At 40.0% G+C, this 21,846-nt stretch overlaps 1 protein-coding gene across 4 annotated transcripts in view; it reads left to right on the forward strand.

The window, feature by feature from the left end:
* KALRN (kalirin RhoGEF kinase) overlaps positions 1 to 21,846 on the forward strand; it is a 526,142-nt gene that overhangs the window by 254,681 nt on the left and 249,615 nt on the right. For all 4 annotated transcript variants that reach the window (XM_074873623.1, XM_074873625.1, XM_074873626.1 and 1 more), the window contains exon 9: positions 303 to 533. In XM_074873623.1, the coding sequence (XP_074729724.1) occupies positions 303 to 533 (231 nt within the window). The remainder of the gene's footprint in view (positions 1 to 302; positions 534 to 21,846) is intronic.

Raw genomic sequence — 21,846 nt, forward strand, 5'->3', positions numbered from 1 at the left:
CAAGAATGTTCAGTGCCCGAGTGTCAGAACGTAATATAGTCTTGGGATCTCTGTCTCTGTGAATGCAGTCCCAGCAGCGTGGTATCTGTGCTCCTGCTGAGTGACACAGCAGGCTCACTGGGAAGCAAAGGCAAGTGCTGAATGTGTAAGTACAAGTCAAAAAGAGATGTTAGGAGGTTTTTCTTCCTTTTTGACTAAAATAAGGAAAACACATGGGGAAAAAGAATCAGCTAGACTGTTCTCTGTCAGCTATTGGATGTTTAAGTATCAGTTCAGTGAAGTAGACCTATTTCTTCACTCAGGTGAGCCAGGATGGAAAAGCTTTGCTGGATGTCCTACAGCGTCCTTTGAGCCCTGGGAATTCTGAATCCCTCACTGCTACTGCAAACTACTCCAAGGCTGTTCACCAGGTGTTGGATGTGGTACATGAAGTCCTGCATCACCAGCGGCGCCTAGAGAGCATCTGGCAACACAGAAAGGTCCGGCTACATCAAAGGCTGCAGCTCTGTGTTTTCCAGCAGGATGTTCAACAGGTAATACCATTCCTAAAGTAGGTAAAGAATGGCCCTTTCTTTGCAGCCATAAAGATTGTTTGGTGACTCATCTGGAGGCTATTTCCATAACTGGGATTTCACACGCAGCTCTATCTATGCTAGAAATATGCTAAAATCCTAATACACCTTTCAGTACCTCTCAGTTTCATGTTGGAATCTTCAGTCAATCCACTGATTATTGATCAGTTCATTCCTCAGAAGAATGTGACACTATTTTCAGTGGTTAATTTTTCACAAATGAGCAATTAGCTCTAGGTACTCCGCTGTTCTTGAGAAAGTGATGTTTAATAGAAAAAAGAATTTCAAGTATAAAAAGCAATCGAACTGTGGTGTATTTCACCTTCCTACATGGAAACAATACAGATACAGACCTTTTAATGGTGCTGTTTAGATGACCTTTGCATTATTACCACTTATGGAGTCCACATACCTGTGCTATGAGTTTGCTGGCTCAAATGAGCTGCACACCCCAATGTGAGCCTGCCTCACAGAAATACAGTGTATACGGTACAGGCTCACCTCTGAGAACTTAGGCTCCAGGTGAGTAACTTTTCTCTCCCAAAGGAATTCATTTGAATATTAGCACAACTGTAAGTGACAGTAAGTATGAGATGCTACATTTGTAGCTGCCAAATATGCAGGTACAATCAACAGATGTTACAGGGCTCTGCTCATTCAGGATGGTGTGGTTTGTTTAAGGGCCCCATTACAGCCTGAAGCAGATGTTGGTAGCAATATGGTACTTGCTTTAAATGAAGAGGCTGAATGCTCTAATCATGTTTATGGAGCATTCTAATGTCCCTGGGGTTCTTCATGTCATTGCCTTCCTTCAAATGAAAAATGAGGTAGAGTCAGTGCAACAAAGCTGCCATGTGCAAACTAGACATGAACCAGCAAGGACAGGAGACCGGCAACTTTTATTCAACGTGCAAATTTGTGGTCCCGTTATAGTGCCATAGTTGAAGTGTATCAGTACAGACAGAACTGCAGCTGTAGATAACCCTTTACAAATCTGTATGACCATTTCTTTGACAGTCTTGAAAAGTTTGCCAGAATTTCTACCTGCTCAGTTTTTCCTATAAAACCACACAGATATTGATACCATATATAACTACAACTGGGATTTAATGTAACAGATGCTTAATGTAAGCAACTTCACTTTCATCATCTGTCAGCAAATATACTGCATGGTAATGAAATTCATAAGCTATATATTAAATAGAGCATTCAGAGTACTCTGCAAACTATATGAAGTTAATACAACTTTGGGGTTAAAATCTCAAAAATCAAGGGTTGTGAATTCTGATGCTATTATGCTTTTTCCAATTGTGGTATACAATGTCAATCCATATTATCTTAGGTATTCTTCATCCCCTAGGGTGATTTACACTCTTGTTCAATCTTTCCAACATGAAACTTTCTCTTACATCTTCTGAAATCAGTAGAAGTGTTTATGAGGTTCATTCATGAAACCCGTTCAGACTTTTACTTCCCATATATGTGAGGCAATGAGGCTGTGTCACTGGTTTTCAAAAGGCACAGGTCTTTTGTACGTACTGTGACTTTTGGTGAGAGGAAGAGAAACAAGCCATAAGAGTCACTAGAGTACAATCACTTTAGAGAGTATTACTCTGTGTGAGTTCTGTTGGCAGCAATCTTTCCAAACTTTTCTCCTAATGGGTAGTTATTATCTGGGAAGCAACAACTTAATGACAGACATGTTTCTGTCCTAGTACACACTTACTGGAGGCATCTTTTTGTCCTACTTAGTAGAGAGGAAGAGATGAATCATTCTGTTCACTAAACATCTGTACTATTCAAGATAAATGCTTTGTAACTCATAAATGACATTATCAGCTGAACAGAAATATGAAGTGTAGGTTCCATGGGGAGGAGGAAGATATTTGAGTATGTTGATGGGTTTGAGTATTTTTTAAATAATCACCTCCTATATATCTGTTGTGCAATTCCTATTATGTTTATTTTGTTAAATGCCCATCAGTTGGCAAGTGAGCTGTCTACTTCTATGTTGTCACTAATCATAAGTAACATTTATCTATAATAATTTGTTGTCTTGTCAAAATTTAATAACCTTTAACAGAGTTCTTCCTGGTAAAGTCCAAAAAGAAAAGATGTAGGAGAACAAATCCTGACAGGAGAGCCCCGAATTTATTAGACTTCATTGTCTTCTAGACAAGTGATGATACAGTGTAGTTTCCCTGAGGAAGATGCTCCTCTTCCCTTTCCACCCAGCTCAAAATTAAGCGTGTTCTCACAGATGCAGTTTTCCCTATCAGGATGTCCTGTGGCTCACTCTCTCTAGCTGTTGGCAAGTGCAGTAAAAATCTGGTGAAAGATGATCTCCTTGTCAGAATTTACACTTTCTCACTTGTTCATCTATACCTTTCTCTTCATGTCAGCTGTTCTGTATCAATCTTGTCTTAAAAGCAGATGTGAATAGTGACAGGTTTGGTGTGTTGCATGTTCTTAATACAGACTCCAGGATTATTTTGCATCCTCTCAGTCTGCCATTAACAGCATTAATAGCTTTTGGTAAAGACACATCTCCAAGAAGAGTTTCTTAAGAATCTTGGAAAATCAATAATTTTTCACCTAACTAGTTAGTCTTGCCAGAGGGATCAAGTATTTAGGCATGCAATGTCAAGTGTTTGAGAGGTCTTGCAAAACTGGTTAGCTGGATGAAGGCTTTATGTAGGCCAAGTGTGTGCCTTTTGGACTAGATTTAAGGGTTAAGCTGTGTTAAACAGGGCTCATTCATATCATTCCTGCTGTATTATGCACCATTTGCAAGGCCAGACTACATGCTGTATGCATTACTGGCAGTTCAGAGCTATGTTCTCAGATAGTTTCACACTGTCAAGGAAATCCTTTTGATTCTAGCTGGGTTTCAGTTTGAACTGCACAAAACCTGAAAAGATTGAAAACGATGGATTAAAAGAAATAAAAGTAAGTTTTATTCTGAGATAGAAAGTCAGGCATCCTTACAGTCATGTCAGAACCAAAATACAAGTTGTGCTGAAGAAAAAAAAAAGTTTAAACACTGTGGATTGCCAAGTTCCAATATTAATGTAAGAAATGTTATGCTATAAAATATCTTTAGAAGTAATCACCACCTCACACCATCAGACATTTTACAAGATTATTTGCTATTATGTCTATGTATTAATACAATTACATCAATTTATACATGTGAACCAAGGTAAATAATAGTGTGCTAAGGGCAATGAGTTATGTATATATAGCATTTTAAAGAAGGAAAGCAAATAAATGGTGTGAAACTGCATTTGCAGCCTTCACAGGAAATGGAGCACCATTCACACAAAAGGGATAGCAGTTAAGACAATTTGTGAGCTGTTATGAGGCTCTGTGCAGGCAGGAACTGACAAGGAACTTTAACACAAAACCTATTTAGGATCATTATAAAAATGTTGGGTTGCCGAGTGTGTAAAATACTTCACTGCTTCAGTTGTTTTTTAGAAGTTCTCTATCATTTCAGATAGGGAAGAGCTGTGCTGTTTGATCCTTTTAGAACACAGCTGTGGGAGGAGGTGCTGAGATTCTGTCCTGCAAGGGAGGAAAAAAATCCCTTTGACATTCATACTGATATTCTGTAATTGCTGCAGATGCTTCAGCCCATTTTTGGTAGCTTTTCCTTTTTGCCCCTCTCTGCTCTGGGTCTTCCCCTTCTGCAGATTGTTTACCAGCAAATTAACACCATTTTAATTTTTGTTAAGATTTGAAATTGTTCTCATGTTGTCTCCATTTTAATTTTTGTTAAGATTTGAAATTGTTTTCATGTCTCCAATTTCCAGTCCTTTCCACTGTTACATCCTGATTTACCCTGTTTGCCTCTGCATGCATCTCTCCGCTTGAATATGTTCCCTTTGCCCCTGTGAACAGCAACACTGAAACAGCAAGGGTAGCATAAGGGTTGTACCATGAGCAGATGTTACCAAGCAGCCTTAGAAATAGCTGGAGTAAGTTTATGACACTGTTCTTCACCCCATTGCCTCCCCCATCCCCTTTGTTTCATATGGGCAAGAATTTTGTCTGAATTCTCTCACTTCATAAACTCATTCAAGTGAAACTGTAAAGCCTGAATCATACCTATTAAAGTAGAAGGAAAATGGAGACCCATCAGATGCATTATTGAAATGGTCTGTGCAAGCCTTGAACTTGGTATTTTAAAGCACTTCTGTGGCAGAATAATCAAACTGCTACTCTTACTCTGCAGGGCTTCATTTCTTCTCATGGAAATTCTGTCTTTTCATCATTTCCATACATAAACACTAACACTTAGCCTGTTACAGGCAGCCTTTTTCTCCACAGATTCACATTGTTCTGTCAAGATCACTGCTGGTGCTGCTTCCTTCTTGCTTTACTTTTGTTGTGATGGTTGCCTGTAAAGGAAGAGCTGGAAAATAGGTGGATGTAGAGGTACTGTGTGTGCTGGTGGAGTTTCTTGGCTATGTACAAAGCCTTGAGTTAGCTGTGGTGACTCCGCCTGGCAAAGTGGAACATGCCAGATGAAGACCAGTGGTAAACAGCAAGATGACAGTAGGAAGTGCTTACTGGCAAGAGGGTAGGCACATACTAAGAAAGTTAGGATTGTTGCCATAGCAGCTGTAGTGATGTCTCAAATCCTCTTGGTCATTGAAAAGGTCAAGCCAGACCAGTGTCAGGTTCACCTAGATTTCTCTGAATTTGTGGATCTGTGTTCTGTTGGCTTCATGCCCAGATACACTAATGGACATAGCTTAGGTTTCCTTGTGTGGTTGTCTGCCTCTGGTGATGGATAAAAAGGCCATGTGGCCATACTGATATCATTACATTTACCAGCTGCCACTGTAGTGGGAGACTGCAAAGTATTGCAGGAAAGGCTGTCTCTCTTCATAACCAAGCACTTTAACTTTAACTTGTAATGTGTCTGGCTTTTACTGACCAAGAAAACAGATCAGGGCATGATCCTGACATCATTTGTATAGAAAAATGTCCTGCCAACATCTGTTTGTCTCCATACACTATCTGAGAATGCTGAACACTTCATGTGATGCATGTGATCTACATAGCCCATTTGCAGAGAATGCTAGGATATTTGAGGCAGTTCATGATTCATTTAGTGCTCACACAAGATTTTAGAGGATTAGGTCTGTACATGCCCCCACACATGCATGCATACACTCAGTTATTTTGATCGCTTCAAGGCAATGAAGAGTTCTCCAACATTCTGTAGTTTTGTCATCGTTTGTTTCAAAGACAGAAGAAATCAGACTATATATCTCCTTTTATGCTTTGTTTACAATAATACCTCCACTGGGTCTTGTAAAACAACATATTTATTTGTAAACAATTGCTAAAAATAATGAACATTATAATCAAGTCAAGATTATATTTACTACCATATGACTTCAGCCGCAGCACCCTGCAAAAATACATCACATGCTCTGTGTGCCATCTGAGCAGATTTAGCCTGTAAATAGCTACCACTGACAGATCACTGACTAAAACATTACAGCTCAAAGCACCCTAGACAATTTTCATGGCCTCTTTGGTAAATTTGTCAAGTAATGAGATGCACTTAATGTTTGTCACGTATATGTTTACATTTTCAAAATATTACTGCTGTATTTCCTCTGAGATTAGAAGGTATATGTGACCTTACCAGCCATAAGGTTGAAGTATTACTTGACAGTGAGTAGAGGTTCTAACTATGGTTGTATTGTCTCCAAAAATTAATGAAAACGTAACTCAGGAGTCAATAGTGGTAAAACTACTTGACAACCTTCTCCCAGTGGGATGTAACAGGAGAGAAAACAACCTTTTGTTATTTGTGACTGAGATAAATACCTCTGTTTTCACTAATCCTGTCCTTCCAGCAATTGTTGAGGCCAGAGTGTCCACACCTGGTTTATTATCTGATATAAATATCTCACTACACAATTCTGATAGATCATCAAACAACTTTTACCTACATATCTCTAAAGGACTAACTTAATAAGATGTGCACGTGTTTCCAAACCCACATTATGTCTCTAACAGCCTCTTATTTAGTACTTGTCTGCTTTATTATTTATGCAGTAAAGGATGGTACGTTTGTAGTAAAAGGATTTTTTGTTTGTTTCCATCCACTCTTTGTCACAGACCATGCAATAAAACATCTTGGCAACTGCTTCTTTAGAGCAATTTTCATTCCATTCCTTTTGTTCCTGCCAAAGGAACTGGCACATTTTCAGGCAGTGTGAGTGCAAGTCTAGGCAATGAAGAGATTTGTGGCCCCACTTATCTTCTGAAGAGGACTAACAAGTAACCATCACTGACACTGATTTCAAAGTAAATTGGTGGTATATTTGTGCTGATTAGTATCCTGCAGATATTATGAAATGAATTAATAATGACATGGCCATTTAAATAACACAAGGGTTGCCGGGTGACTTAGTTTATTTTGAACTGTTAAAAAAGGACTGTCATTCCTTCATTTGAACCCACAGTGGCATGGGATTATGCAGGAGTTTCAGATTATTTCTACTGGCTGTATATGTATCTCTAAACTCTGGTGGCGGCAGGGAGAGTAGTAGAATAAGAGCACCCTGCACATCTTTACAATCCCTATTACCAGATTATGTTGGTTTTGCCACACAAGGCAGCCATGCAAGGAAGGAGAACGTTGCCCACATATTTCTTTGGTTTCTAGTGATTTCATATGGGTGTTTCTCTAGTTCCTTTAGCTTGCAAAGACATGAAGCATTTATGGACGGGGTGCTCAGGGTTGTCCAAACCAAACAGGACAGGGTTCTTGGAAAAAGAACACAACTGAAAGAACTAACATGCATTTTTCCTCTTTACCAGTAACTCCGGCATAGAAATCTGCCCTTCAAAAGGCCACCGCATAGCTTCCCAAGAGGAGTGCAAATACATAGCACTTTGAAATTTGAGCATGTTCAGACAATGGCTGTTGGTATAGAGCTAGGCTCTGTGTTTCTGGCCAGGCAGTCACATTTGCACCTGTAACCAGTGATCAGCATATGGTATAAGAACACCTCAGAGATATCTCAGGCTATCAGCCTAAGAAGTTAATTGCTTTAAATACTTCAAACTCATGTGAAAGAGAAGGAGCTCTGTTCTAAACTTCTGACAATGCTTTTAAAATATAGATCAGTATTATCTTGTATTTTTTGTGCCAGAACTCTTCACAAAGAACTATAGGTTTAAATTATTACATTTTCATTTAATGATATTTATTCTGGAAATTCCTTAAAGTCTGCTGATTAACAATACTCTATCCTCTTCATAATTTGATTTAAAGTGTAACTTGAAATTATCTGGAAACAACCTTTGTGCCTTTCTTCCTCTAGTTATTAAGCCAAGCAGACAATTGTTCTTTGTGCTTTTAAAGAGTCACTGATTAAAAAATAATAATGATCACTTTTTAATTTACACACAGAACAGTAGTTCTAGGGATATCAAACTTCAGGGCCCAGTTTCAGTTACCAACTGAAGTTTACTTAGCATTGATGTACAAACAGTGTGAGAACACTTTGATGAGCTCCACAGCTGTCTTGGGAAATAGGATCTGAAGAAATCTGAACCAGCCAGCTTGATCTCTGAACCTATTGAAGTGAGAAGAGGAACTGAAAAAAAAATAAAATCCTTGTGCCCCAAAAAGTGTTTTTCTCCTTTAGAGCACTGTTGGTCCTTCAAGACCTAGTCCTTTCAGATGGTCTGTTTTGCTATTTCCCGAACTGCAGATGTTTGGGTTCTTACTGAGAGATTAGGAACCTCTGAGGCAGCCTTCTGAATCCTGCTGACTCATTGAGGTTTTGAATCTACCTTATAGTGGATGAAGAGGACATAATTCATAGTATGAAGAAATGGAGAAGGTGATATAAAGATACAGTTAGTTCTCTGTAGATCGATGCAACTATCCATGGTCTGGATTTATCCTGCCTGTCTTTAGGCGTGTAACTGAATCATCCAAGTCAGGAGCCTAATGCATAGTCTCCTTTTATAGTCAACAGAGAGACACTGATATCTTCAGAGAATGACTCAATCTGTCTAAGATCTGAATTGTACTCTGGATACTTCCATCTCTTACTGTTGACTGTTGGGGAAATAATGATACGTTAGGCTCTTCAGACAAGACCTTCAGTTTATTACCTGATGTTGGGTGAGATGTATTAGGATGCAAAAGCCCAATCCTGTGTGGTGCGGAGCATCTCTAGCTATCATGCCAGGCCACTCAGTCCCTTTCTGATCCAGGATTTGCTTTACAGCAAACTGCAAAAAAGTCAGTCCTAGGCAAACTGCTAAAATTTGCTGTTACGCTTAAGCAGAATTGTCCTCCTTATATCATATACTCACTGTCTGTTTCTATCCCAGGATTGTTTGTATGTCAGCATCCCTGAAAATATGATGTGTAGTTTATTGTTTCTGAAAGGCATTGTTGGCTCTTATTGTTGTGGCAAAGGAGGGAAAAGAATCAGGCTTGTCTGTTACTGATTAGGCCTACAAAAATAGTAGGGCTGCAGTGGTGAAGGAAGAGAAATAGAGTTTTCTACAGAAATATGTATATGTTTTGAAAGCAATTGCTGGAATGAGTAATTGTCACCAAGAACATGGAGAAAAATAAGGTATTTGAATAAACATAGGCTGGAATGCCAGAAGACTTTCTCCCCTGCAAAAGAAGTTACAATAACAGTAGTACTTCTTGCTTATTGTGGTTTCTTTCATCTCAGGATTATGGGTTTTCTAAAAGGTTGATGTTGAGTGATTTGCCAAAGGTCACTGAAAGCTTCATGACTAGAGCTCTTCATGTCAGGATGTCTGATTCACAAATCTATGCTCTAAACCCTTAAAGTCATTGCTGCTCCAGTTTTACCCTGTATGAAAAGGTCTGATAGGATTTATTGGGACTATCTAAAAATGAAATAAAGGTCTGTTATACTAAGAAATAAATATGCTATTTTAGGCATTGGTTTAGGAGTCCAAAATAGTAATTCTTTTCTACTCCGTTTGTTTCCCTTGATCTTTCCTTCCAATTATCTCCTTACATGGCCTCCCAGATTTTTCATGATCCTGCCTGTCACTCAGAGTGATCAATCCTCTTTCATATTGCTTTTGACTGATGGCCAACAAAAGGTATTTTCATTGAAGTGAGAAAAAACCTAGCCAGACAACAAAGAGGGTAATGATAGCTGGTTCCTAAAGTACAACTATAACAATTTCACTGTGTTTTCCTCCACGGAGCAGCCAGCTGGTTACTTTTCCCCCTCTGGTAATGAATTGCACTCATGATTGGAGATTATTATATCTTGCTGGGTAGCAAAGCCCAATTTAGGTTGAGCTGATCTGGCACCACGACCTGTTTCTGCTAGCTGCTCCTATCCATGCTAGTCATTCCCACTAGCTCTTGCTCCTCCTTCTAGCAGGTCTACATTACTCCATGCCAAAAACTACTTTTACTATCTCTGCTCCATACGTCTGTGCTCTGCAGCAGCTCTTTGCTCTGTTAGCATCTCCTGTTGGCTGTGCCTTGTTTCAGTAGCTACCCTAACTAACCAACTTCTGAAAGAGTTCTGGTATTTCTGTCCTTGGAAGAGACGTTGTGCACTATTTAGGACTAAACACAATGTTTTAACTCACAGGAGACTTTTAAGCAACTTCTTTTGTTTGATATTCCTCATACAGAACTCTTACACAAATCTTCTTGCTTGTTTTTTTTGAAGTTGTAATCTTTGGATTGTAGTTCTGGAAGCTATTGCCTAGGCTGGGGTGACCCTTCAGGCACATTTAGACAGAGCTGGTTGGCTCAGATTCCTGTATACTATTACAGCTATAAACTTTATTTTATGTTACGCTATGGTTCTCTTTTAACAAAATGTCTTTCAAATGTGAAAACATGCAAAACAAACATAATTCAGGCCTGTCCGTTGGTCTTTTACCTTTCTCTTCCCTTTGTTTTGATAGTTCTTTCCTTGTTTCTTTCCAGCCTTTTGGGTTTTTTTGGATAGGATGTGTATTGAGGGATGGAGAAAATTACTTTTATTTTTGGCTTCAGCAATGTACAAAACATTATGACCTTGAGACAGTTCCCTTCCCAAATAAGGAGGAAACATCAGGGAGGAGGAAAACCACAAAATGATTTTTTTTTTTTTTTAATTTCCCTCTCTCTCCAGCAAAAAGTAACTTTAAACAATCAAAATGTATTTTTGGGTATTTTTTCGGCTTACTTACCTCCTCAGGTTTTCAAAATACAGGAGGTGTCAGGAAACCAGAAGAGAAGGAAGTTCAGGGTGAGGGGATGCCATATTCTGGGAGCCATCAAGCTAGGAGAAAAACATAAGAAAGCAAGCAGTTTTTCACAGAAAACATCAGTTTGGGGGAAACAGAACTTTTCATTAAAAACGTGCTCTTAGGGGAAGACCCCAACCACTTCTGCCCCTCATTCTGCCCATGACTCTCACTCCCGGAGTCTTTTAGGTGGCTCCTCTTCTCTCTTGAACATCTCAAGGTTGTTCCTTGCTGAAAGCGCTTTTCATAAGCACGGTCCTACTTGCACATAGTTTATTACAGCATTACCAGCCAGCCAGGGGACTCAGAGCTCAGCATCCGTTTGCTTGCCTCCCGACACACAGCTTCTCATTGCCATTATCCACGGCCTCCTTTGGTGAGTCTGTAAGGTCACTGGCCTTTAACCCTTCAAAACCCTCACAGGATCCATTTCTGCTGTGACATGTAGAAGAAATCAGCCATACAGTTATGGGTAGATTACCCAATGATGCAAACATTCTGGGCTTTTTATTTCAGCTCTGCTATGTCTTGCATACTGAGTGCCTAGCCCAGCATGGGGTCTGTATGCTACATGCAAAGCTTCTCACACACCACAGTAACTTAGCCCTTCCCCCACTTATTTGCAGTACTGAGCTGTGACTTCTCTGCCCTGGGACACCATGTGTCAAGTGGAGCTGGTTTGCCTGAGCAGTGATTGACAGACAGGCAGTGCAAGCAGAAGAGATGCTGCAGTGGCCCTACCGCAGGAGAAATACTGTGGTGCAGGTTTGAATCCCTGGGCAGGACCCAGTGGCAGAGAAGGAACCCTGCCATGAGGTCAAACACAGCCTCGTGCTGCACTCCTTTCTCCCTGAGCACAGCCTGACACATAAGGGTATCTTAAACTGGGAGATAAAATATTTGAGACATCAGGCTGTTTATTTAAAAGACAAAGAAGTGATCCTAGAAAAGTCCCTGATGGGGAATTGCCACTCCTGGCATTCAGGGCACTTCTTTCATCCTTGTTCTCCTACTTCTCCTTCCCCACGTGGTTTTTCCACTTTCCTATTTCCCCTCTAGTCTCAAATCATGTCAAAGTCCCATGGGGAAAGGTTATATTTTCCTAGATGTTGGCATGATGCTCAGCCCCAAAGGGCTCTGACCCCAGCAGTGAGTTTTTCTGTTACTGGGATGAGACTATGTACCAAGACCCATTTGCCCCAGCTGGGATTTGTTCTTTTACTAAACTTACTGTCTTTGCTGTGATTGTAAGCCTTGTTCAACCAAGATGATTACATCTTCTGCTCCCAACAGCAGAAGTAACCTAAAGCAGCACTTTATTTAATATCCTGGTCAATCACCAGTTTTCTCTATGGTGAAGCAGACTCAAGCACAGTGGGGAGTGCCTATACAGAGCCTGGAGCATAGTGCTTGCATTAAAGACTACTCCATTGTAAAGCTCATCCTTGCTTTATCAGTCCTTTCTAATCATTAATTGTCTTTAAGCATCTTGTTTAAACTAGTTGCAGTTTAGATGGGTTGATGCTATCAAAATGTAGACAGTTCTGTCTAAATTAGGAAAGCAATCTCAGGTTAGTACAGTGGTAGCGGTTCCAGACAGTGACCCAGAGCACTGAAATTAGGAGCCAGCCCTGTAGGTTGCTCTTTTCCTACTGACTAGTCAAGGAGTGTATTTCCCAGGGTAGGTGCCTACCTGATTTACCATTAGACTATTATACTTCTGCCTGTACTGACACAGTTATGCTCTGGTTACAGCTGGAGCTGAAAAAAACACGTAGTAAATATGTTCAGGGTTTAATTTACTGATATTTTTCCTAAATGTTTAGTGGCTACCACTGAATGTTTAATTGTAGCAGTAATGATACCATTATCTTAGTCTGACATTTACCTATCAGTGGATTTCTTTCTTCATTTTACAGACAGGAAAGTGAGGCACTGAAAGGGGCCATGAAGCAGATCAGGGTTGGAACTGTGAAGAACAATCCTTTTTTTTTCTGAATCTTTATCCACTCTTCATTAATTTTGTTTTGTTTCCTCTCTTGAAGCCTATAGCCACATCTGTCATTGGCAGACTTAAAACCAATTGCTCTATTTAAATACTTGAGAATAGCATACTTTTCTAAAGAGTTCATGTAGCTCCTTTCTTCCATCCTGTGAACTTGCTGTATTTCTTGGGGACCTTTTACATTTTGGACAGTCGCACTGAGGAAAAAAAAGATGAAGTAAACATATGCAAGGAAAATACTTCACAAGCCACAGAGAGCCACACTTTCAAATGCACGAATTTCTCTATAGGATCAGGATGCTTTTCCTCACAAACATGAAAATCAGCACTGTAATGCTCTGTTCACACACATGAAAATTAACTGTGATGATAGCTATCATTAGTAACAACAACTTGGAGGTCAACACCTTAGAAATCTAAATCACCGCTTCCACTCAGAAATCAAATCAGCTGGGTTCTGCAGGTGTCCTTATTTACTATCAGGTCTGCAAATGCTGTTTTTCTGTTGGTCTGATGCCAGAGAAGCAAAATAGAGAGTTACTAGAGGTAGGAGGAAACACAAGATGCTAAATAATTATTTGAGGAATTAAAAAAAGCCCTAGTACACATGGTCATAGCATAGTCTGAACACTGTTAACTCCGCATACAAGAGGTTTCTAATCTGTTGGTGCTTAACAGCTGTAGAGATCCCCTGCTTCAGACAGTGCACATGAGGTAGAAGCTGGGCTGGCCATTGAGTGTGCTCAGGTATTTCTCTTCCTGGGAGTGCCAGAGCATAAGCTGAAGTGGTGGAAACAACTATTGAGGAAAATGAAAGGGAGGTTTGCTTGGGCAAAAAAATTAAGAGCTTTTCAAGTTGCCTTTGCTTCAATGCCCACTCTGCCTGGGACAATGTTCTTCGTGTGCTCTTGAGCTGTGAGAGACCTGGGATATTGTTTCAGAAAACTCTGATTTCAGTGTCTAAGCAAACAGCCTAGCTGGGGGGTGCCAGATCTAACACTAGATCTGGCCCCAGTCCTGACTGACCCAGCAGTTGCACCCTGTAAAATGGATCTGAAAGGACAAATATGGGGTAAGAAATGGAGACCTCAGAAGGAGCAAAATCACTGTTCTAACTAGTGCTATGGACAGCAACAACCGAAATCTTCTATATGCCCTAGGTAAGAAAATATTTCTGAATATTACCATTGGTGAGAAGCTGACAGGCCTGATTAGTTGTATTGGTAATTCAACACACTACAGCAAAGTGGCAAGTATGATTCCCGAGCATAGGAGAAAAGACTTGCAAACACCAACACCAGCAGCATAACTGCAGAAGAAATAATCTACCTGCCAGCCTGGAGAAGCCTCATGCAGAGCACAGCAGCATCTTTCTATGCTGATGCAGAGCACATTTTCTGTGTCTTGTACAGAAGGAACATGCACAAATGTGGTTATTTATAGCTTCTCCACCCACACACAGCTTTGAAACTGGCTCTAAAAGAAGTTCAGCACTTAAAGAATACAACAGGGTTTTTAACCTGAAGATTTTTCTTTCTTTTTTTTTTATTTCCTTAAAAACAATATTCTGGGAACATTAGTAACAATCCAGGCATTAAGGAAGAAACATTAGTTCTTCATTTGTCTGTCTATTGTTCTGTTACTTAGAATGTTTTTAGAGAGGCAGTGCCAAATTTTATCAAGTAAAATATTTAATCAAGAAAATGAAAGATAAGTGGGATACATTTGATGAATGGGAACTTTACCAAAGGAAAGCAATGTTGAGTTAAAAGAAGTTCTTTCTCAGGGTAAGAGGCACTCCCTTTTGGGGAGTTTGCATCCTAGATGACAGCATTTAGTGAAGGAGCAGGTTGGGGCTGTGTGATCTCAGCCAGTGCCCAGAGGAAATGGGCAAGTACTGCTCTCAAAATGCCAGCCTACTCTCAGCCAACTCTGCCAGAGTCCTGAATTGAATGTGCTGTTCCCAAGAGAGAGACATGACTAAATCCTGCATCTAATTACTAGGGCTGGATCAGCTTTCCTTTACATGGTATGAAGGTGGATGGGGCCAGAACACATCATATTCTCACTCTTCTCCAAATGCGTGTTAGTTTTTAACCATTGTAATGTGTTTATAGATATGAAGAACTGTGCAAGTCCATAATAGCCATCTGCAGAAAGCAGGCACAAGGTTGTTTTTTGCCATATAAGCCTGTGAAAAGGTAAGTTGGAGCAGCAGTGTGAGAGACAGTGCACACCTCACCATCGCGTGAAGTGGACAGCCACGTTGCCCATGGGAGGGTGGCATATCTGGGAGCAGACGAGTATCTGTGACTACTGTACAGGTCCATAGGCCTACAGTAATGTGAAAGCTCTTGGAGGAGAGTGGGGAATGGAAGAGCAATGCTACTGCAAGATAAGGCCCGAATCAGCAAGTCACCATGAACTTCTGAGACTCTGCTAGAAAAGTTGAGAGCAGTCTTGTTGGTGCTCAGGCCACTGCCATAGGAGATATTTAGGATATCTTCACTTAGTCACACTGTTAACTCTGGAGCCCTTTCACAACTGTTTTGCATACTTTTGCTATAGAAACTGCTAAGAAGGGGGTAGCCAGGGGGAGTTGTTATTCTGTGGTGATTTCCACTGCAGAAGCTGTTGATGAACAAGGATCTTGCTGCAAGGACTGTCTTGTCTGGACAAACTCCTACAGTCCTGTTTCCAGATGGGCTTGTAGGATATCTGTGGGTGCTAGAAGCAGTGAGGAGTCTGAAAAAGACTATGTGCATGTATTTTTGCATATTGAGGACGTTTCTGACACACTTCTAAATTGATGGACCCACGTGTCTCAGTAGTTGTATAATTTACTCAGATGTGTTCACTAGTATCAGCTGTGCTTTGCAAGGCAGGCCCCACTGCAAAGAACAGAACATCGATGTTCTGCTTTTGGTAAACTAGTGGGTTTTTTAACTACAGAGATTAGATTTTTGTTGTTAAAATGAGAAATTGTGCAGAGATTAAACTTTCACATAATGTCCAGGAAGCTCATAAAAGCACCTACAATCTGATTTCATGGGGACTTCTTTTTTTGGTTGAATGTATACAAGGGAATAAGGGAAGGGTTTTAAATGTTGTAATTGGCTCTGCATTTAATTCCTCTTGTTAAGTTAGTTGCACTGTGCAGCAAAATACTGATAGATCTGTAAGGTTGCTTTTCCCTCCAAGGGTAAATAGGACTGCATGTTTTATTTTTTTAAAAGACCTCTTCAATTATGTGGTGGTATTTGGAATAACTACAATTAGAGGGGAAAAGCAGGGGGTGATTAAAACATCATACTTAATAGCAGCTGCATTAGTTCTCTGGCTTTTGAAAGAGACCCAGCCATAGCTGAGTGCATACGTACCACACAGAGGAGTTGTGGTGAAAAGGAAAGGCAAAATGGAGGTGACAGATTTTTGACTGACTTCAGGGAGGGTTGTCTATTCTAGCATTTTAAGAGAGATCTTCCTTGAGAACGGATTGAAGAAGTATCAAAATTCATCTTTCTTGTCCAATCCTCAGACTGTGTTAATGAGTGTAGCCCTGTTCACTCAATTCCACCTCCTTAAAAAAACCAACCAACCAACCAAAAAAAAACCCCCAAACCAAACAACACAACCCTAAAAACTCAGATTGTTTGTCTGGTGATAGTGGTATACATTGATTAGGTCTTAAGCCAATTTCAAATAAGTGACTCTTATGACTGACTATCTGAGCTGAATTAAATACAGAAGAACTTGGTTGGCTGGCTATATTATTTTCTGAAGATGAATTAGCGATTGCCACACAGACAGGTCAAGCTATGGGATTTCAGGATTTATAGATATATGCTCAGCAATTAGGCATTTATACCACAGTGAATTTGGAGCAGCTTACACCTGATTTCAAAGCCCTACCTTTCAGTGGATTGCCTGCTCACATTTCTGCAGCTGCCATGATGTTGGTTACTATTTATGATATTTCCGTATGTTCCTATATTGGAAAAGGTTCCTAGAATCCCCAGCCAATTTTGGAGCCACATACTGCTGGAGGCTGCAGAAACTTAACGTAAAAGGCAGCTTTCACTCCAAACTTTCTTTTGTCAGCCTTGCTTGTTTTGACTTTAAGTGTGGTTAATGTCATTTTAGAAATGAGAATGGAGGCAGGGAAGTTGAGTCATTTGCTGAACTGGGCATTGAACCGAATCATTCAAATTCCAGTCCTTTTGATATGAAATCCTTGTTGCTTTTTGCTTATTTCTTAAAACTCTTGCATAATTTGACATGCTTAACCAAAGAGAGTGAACAGAGTAAGGCACTGTTCCCTTCCACCACAACTGAACTGCATTAGCAGAGCGGTATCTGTACATCAGGAGTATGCTTATCTGCATTAACCTACGCAGCTTGTAACATGCTGTCATACGAACTACATTTGTTCAGAAGTTGCTACATGGGAAATAGAACATGGTGTTCAGGCGTGTGTCTGGAGGCTCAGAGTCTGCTGGATGCATAACTAGCCGTGCCTATTAACTTTACAAACATGGGGTCTTTGATCTGATCCACGTTTACTGAAGTCAGCTGAAACTTTGCTGTGGATTTTGGTGGGAACAAGATCTGAGTTTGAGTCAGATCTAGATGTCTCTGAAATTAAAAATAATCTTATGGGAGCCAAAGATGATGTTTCTGGTTTAAACATGAGGTGTGATTCCCTTCTTCAAAAAACTGTTTTTTAAAACACTTTACTGTGCCACCAACTTAAATTATAACGAAGAAAGAAGTGAAAAAGGGAGCTCAGTTTTTATTAGGAGGTAAAAAACACAATTGAGAATAGCTGAGTTTTGTTTTGGGTTCTATTATGAACCACTAATAATAGCAGGAAAAGCCAGAGGATAAGTTCCTTTGTATTTTGGTGTATTTTCTCAGCTAGATCTCTACTTGACATTACCCTGCTGTAACAGGGCCAGGAATAGGAGGGAAAAGAAATCTATTTTCAGCAATGATTTGGAATACAACAAAGAAACTATATTTTAATTTAAATCAGACTTGGTGTGCATTTTATTCATTAAAGAGGATTAGGATTTATTAAGTCTCCTTGAGTTGTTGTGGGTTTCGGGGGATTTTTTGTTTTGTTTTTCTTCTGATTCTCAGTGTTTGTTCTGTCTTCTCTGGTGCTGTAGCTGACACCAAATTCTCCTGGAGGGCCTGGTAGCAGGCCAGGGGTTGGGCTGCCCATACCAGCCTGCACAGAACTGTGTCATCCAGGAGCAGATGTAATTCTAATGGTCAGAAGTTGACAATCCCACACTGGCTACTGCCTCCACCCAGAGATTCAGTGGTCTCCCTGGCAAATCTGTGCTCCTTATCATTCAGAGGCCCTTTCCTTTTACCTCCCAAGAAGGGAGTGGTTTGTGGGTATCCTGAGAGCATGCCTACTTTGAATTGTGTTGCTCATAAATCCATATATGATGTGTAGCTTCTCATGCTTCTATTGTAAGAAAATGGACTGTCTTCTGCCAAGACATTCTCTGTCTTCTATTTGCAAATTCTAGTTCAGCCAGTAAGTGTTAATAACTAGGCTTGTACAATTTTGAAGGGCTTTGACATAAAAGATCGGATTTTGTTGCTGTGCGGTATAAGAAAACATTTACAATCAACTTTGGATGTAAAGTACCTATGAAAGCACAATCTGAAACATGAACCTTTTAACTACACTTCCTGGTTACAAAAAGCATGATTGGCAAAGGCAGAGTTTCTGGAATAGGAGTTTCAGACATGCAAGACCTTGGAGTTACTGAACCTTCATAACAGCTGCTACAGGAAGGGTAAAGAAGAGGTTTGATTCTTGTGAGTGGAAATGGTGATGAGACTATAAAACCACAAGTTTTGAAGAGCCATATGAATTCCTGGTATCACACCAGAACTCTAGTTAGCCCATAGCGTCTCAAGAGCAAGCAATAAAGTACACATAGTGGCAACTTGATATTGCTTGGCTTCCTTTCACTGGCATAAGCCTAGAAGATTTTGGAGGCTCTGTCCATGTGTTTAAAGTTAGGCAATGCTTATGCACCTATTTGAAATGGGGCCTCATTTAAAGCCAAATAAATTGAGTGTACTTCACTGGAATTGCTCTGGAATTTATTACAAGTCTGCTAGAGTTACCAAAGAGTTAATCTAACCCCTTTGAGTTATGCCAGGTTTGTACTGTTTTGAGATCAAGATCTGACTCTTAACTGCTTAAAGTGTAAAATGGTGTAATTTATTTTCAGTTTTCAGAGTAACCTAGTTTTAAGAGTCACTATGGCAACAATAGCGGGTGTTGGAGTAACAAAGATTAATGATTCCCTCAGCCAAGGCACTTCAGTGGGTCATCTCGCTCAGGAGCAATGAAACTGTTCAACATGGGCCTGGGTCAAATGCAGTAGTCGGGGTGCCCTGTCTGCTAGCACAACACGCTGCATCTTATTAATGCTGGTTTTATCACCAACTTACACTTCTCATCTCCTACCTGTAGGACAAGGGCAGGGTTCAGTGACTGGTATATTTGATCAATCCTCTGTGTTCAGGGAAGTGGTGGAGTCGCCATCCCTGGAGGTATTTAAAAGATCTGTAGATGTGGTGCTTAGGGACATGGCTTAGTGGTGGACTTGGTAGTGTTAGGTTAATGGTTGGACTCGATCATCTTAAAGGTCCTTTCCAACCTAAATGATTATATGGTTCTGTGATTCTTATCCAAGTCATTCTCCTTTCATCTTCTTTCATTGCTGGTAAAAGAAATACAATTTAAAAGTGAAAATGCAGAAGTTTTTTCAACTAACTTCAACAGCAGATATAGTTCCTTAAAATAGAGGATTTACTACTCCTTTCATATTTTGTTTTCATGTAAAATGGGAGCAGAGCATGGGGACTTGCAAGAGTTGGTTCCCAAGGAGATTTTAATTTAAAGTCAGATAAAGTTGTGAGGTGCTTCTTAGTTTTCACATTTACTGATTAAGAAAGATCCTACAGAAAGAGGCTTCATTTTCAAAGAGCTCCATTGACATTCTGCCCTTTAAAAATAGTGCCCATTGCTTTTTTTTATTTAAAAAGCAAATTAACTTTTTAAAGTATTAAAAGAATTAACCTTAACTGCACTAATGCAATCATCTTGCCATATTCCCATCATACAAATTAGCCTAGAGGAAGAGCAATTATCATCCCAGAACTTTGCTTAATTATTGCCTGATTGCTTCTTCAACCGTTTTCCTTTAAAATCATTTTTCCATTTCTTTCTTCCTGTGTTTTTCTACCTTGTCCTGTACAAGCTATCACCATTCCCTGCAAATGGACTCTGAGGTTTGTTTTTCCCTGACCTCACATGGGCATTATTTATTTTGCCAGTTTAGATGTGCTATAGGTTCCCATAGGCAAGAGTTCGATCATCAGCACAAAGGAGTGTGGAGAGGCCTCTGGAAGCATTTCTTTTCTAAGCACCTGCTTCTTGATGCTGCACTCAGATGAAACCTGTCTGAATTGCCACTATTACTATTTCTGCAGTTACACAGATCGTTCAAAAGGGACAGTTATGGCTATTCTTCCTCCAGGTAGCATTTTGAATCTTGTGATTACCCAGCCATATAACGACTGTAATAGCTAGTGCAGTCAGCCTGCTGTAATTGTACTGGAGTTTTATTTAATTTTCTTGGTGACCTGGGTTTTCTGCTTATTTTGTTGGGTGTGTGATTGTGCCCCTGCGGAGATAAGGAGACAGGACATGCACATCACGATAGAGAGAAATTACTGTTCCTACCACTTTTGATCTTAAATTAGGTGAAATAAGAGAAGAGATATTAACATCTTCATTTTGACACGTATGTGTATCCTGCAGCATTCCTGCCAATAAATGCTGCTGACATCAGATGTGCTTCTTGAGCATTTGGTTTATGTTGTCCTTTTGTTAACAGGCTCCTACCAAACATTTCATGCTTTTGAGCCTGATGCTATATAAACTTTTACTAGCTGGGAATTAAACACAGAATTAGGAATCTCCGTCCAGAAAAGAAAGGGAACCACCTTCTCACCTCCTAGTCTCACACGCACACTTTCTGGAGTCCCATGCAAGACACCATCAGAGTAAGCAGAGCAGCTCATTTATTTCATCCCATGGACATCTTATGGGCCTGGGCAGAAGAACAGCAGAAACAGCTACCCCAATCAACTCACCAGTAGTGATTGGGTCAGTAAGGTGTGAGATGAGAATTTGCCACAGGTGAAGGTAAAATACCAAGACTATTATCCTCCAATCCTTTCAGAAGATGTCTGTGAATTATAATGTTTCCCATGTGATTCCAGGGTCAGCTTCACCCATGCTTGGAAATGTGCCTTGAAGCTTGAACTCAGCTATGTTTTTATTAATGCTGTATTATCTAATGGACAGCAGCCTGGATTGGAAAATGCTGCCTACGTGGGGAGCGTGTCCACACAAAGGTTAGACTGTATTTAAATTGCAGTCAGGCAGGATCAGGCTTTACTGTGCTAGGAGCTGCAAAGCAGGAGGGAGGTCCTGGCCCCTGTCCTGAGCAGCTTTCAAACTAGTGGAAGTACGGTAGTAAAAGCATACCAGAAAGAGAGTTGGCATATACTGGAGCTATAAAATATGTTTTATGTTTCAAGAAACACCTCAGATGATGGATCTGTCTGTAGCACAGTATTTTCATTCCAAAGAATTCATGACTTGCGGCCTTTTTCTAGCTGTTTTAAGAAAAAATAGCTTGGCAATAAAGGACAATTAGGAAATTTGAAGATGTAATTTGGAAAACACTCTTTACTGCAGTTTTAACAGCATCTTCAAGCTGTTTATGTTTTTAAGGAGTAATTAAATTATTTGAACTAAGTCACTGTAACTTCAATGGCTAACTATATTTCAGGATGTTAATTTTTGGCAATAGAGTAAGTTATACAGTCCGTGTTCTCAGTTAAAATGTTAAATGTTTATCTTGAATTATTACA

The sequence above is a fragment of the Strix uralensis genome, chromosome 6 (genome assembly GCF_047716275.1).
Source record: "Strix uralensis isolate ZFMK-TIS-50842 chromosome 6, bStrUra1, whole genome shotgun sequence".
NCBI classification, from domain to species: Eukaryota; Metazoa; Chordata; class Aves; order Strigiformes; family Strigidae; genus Strix; species Strix uralensis.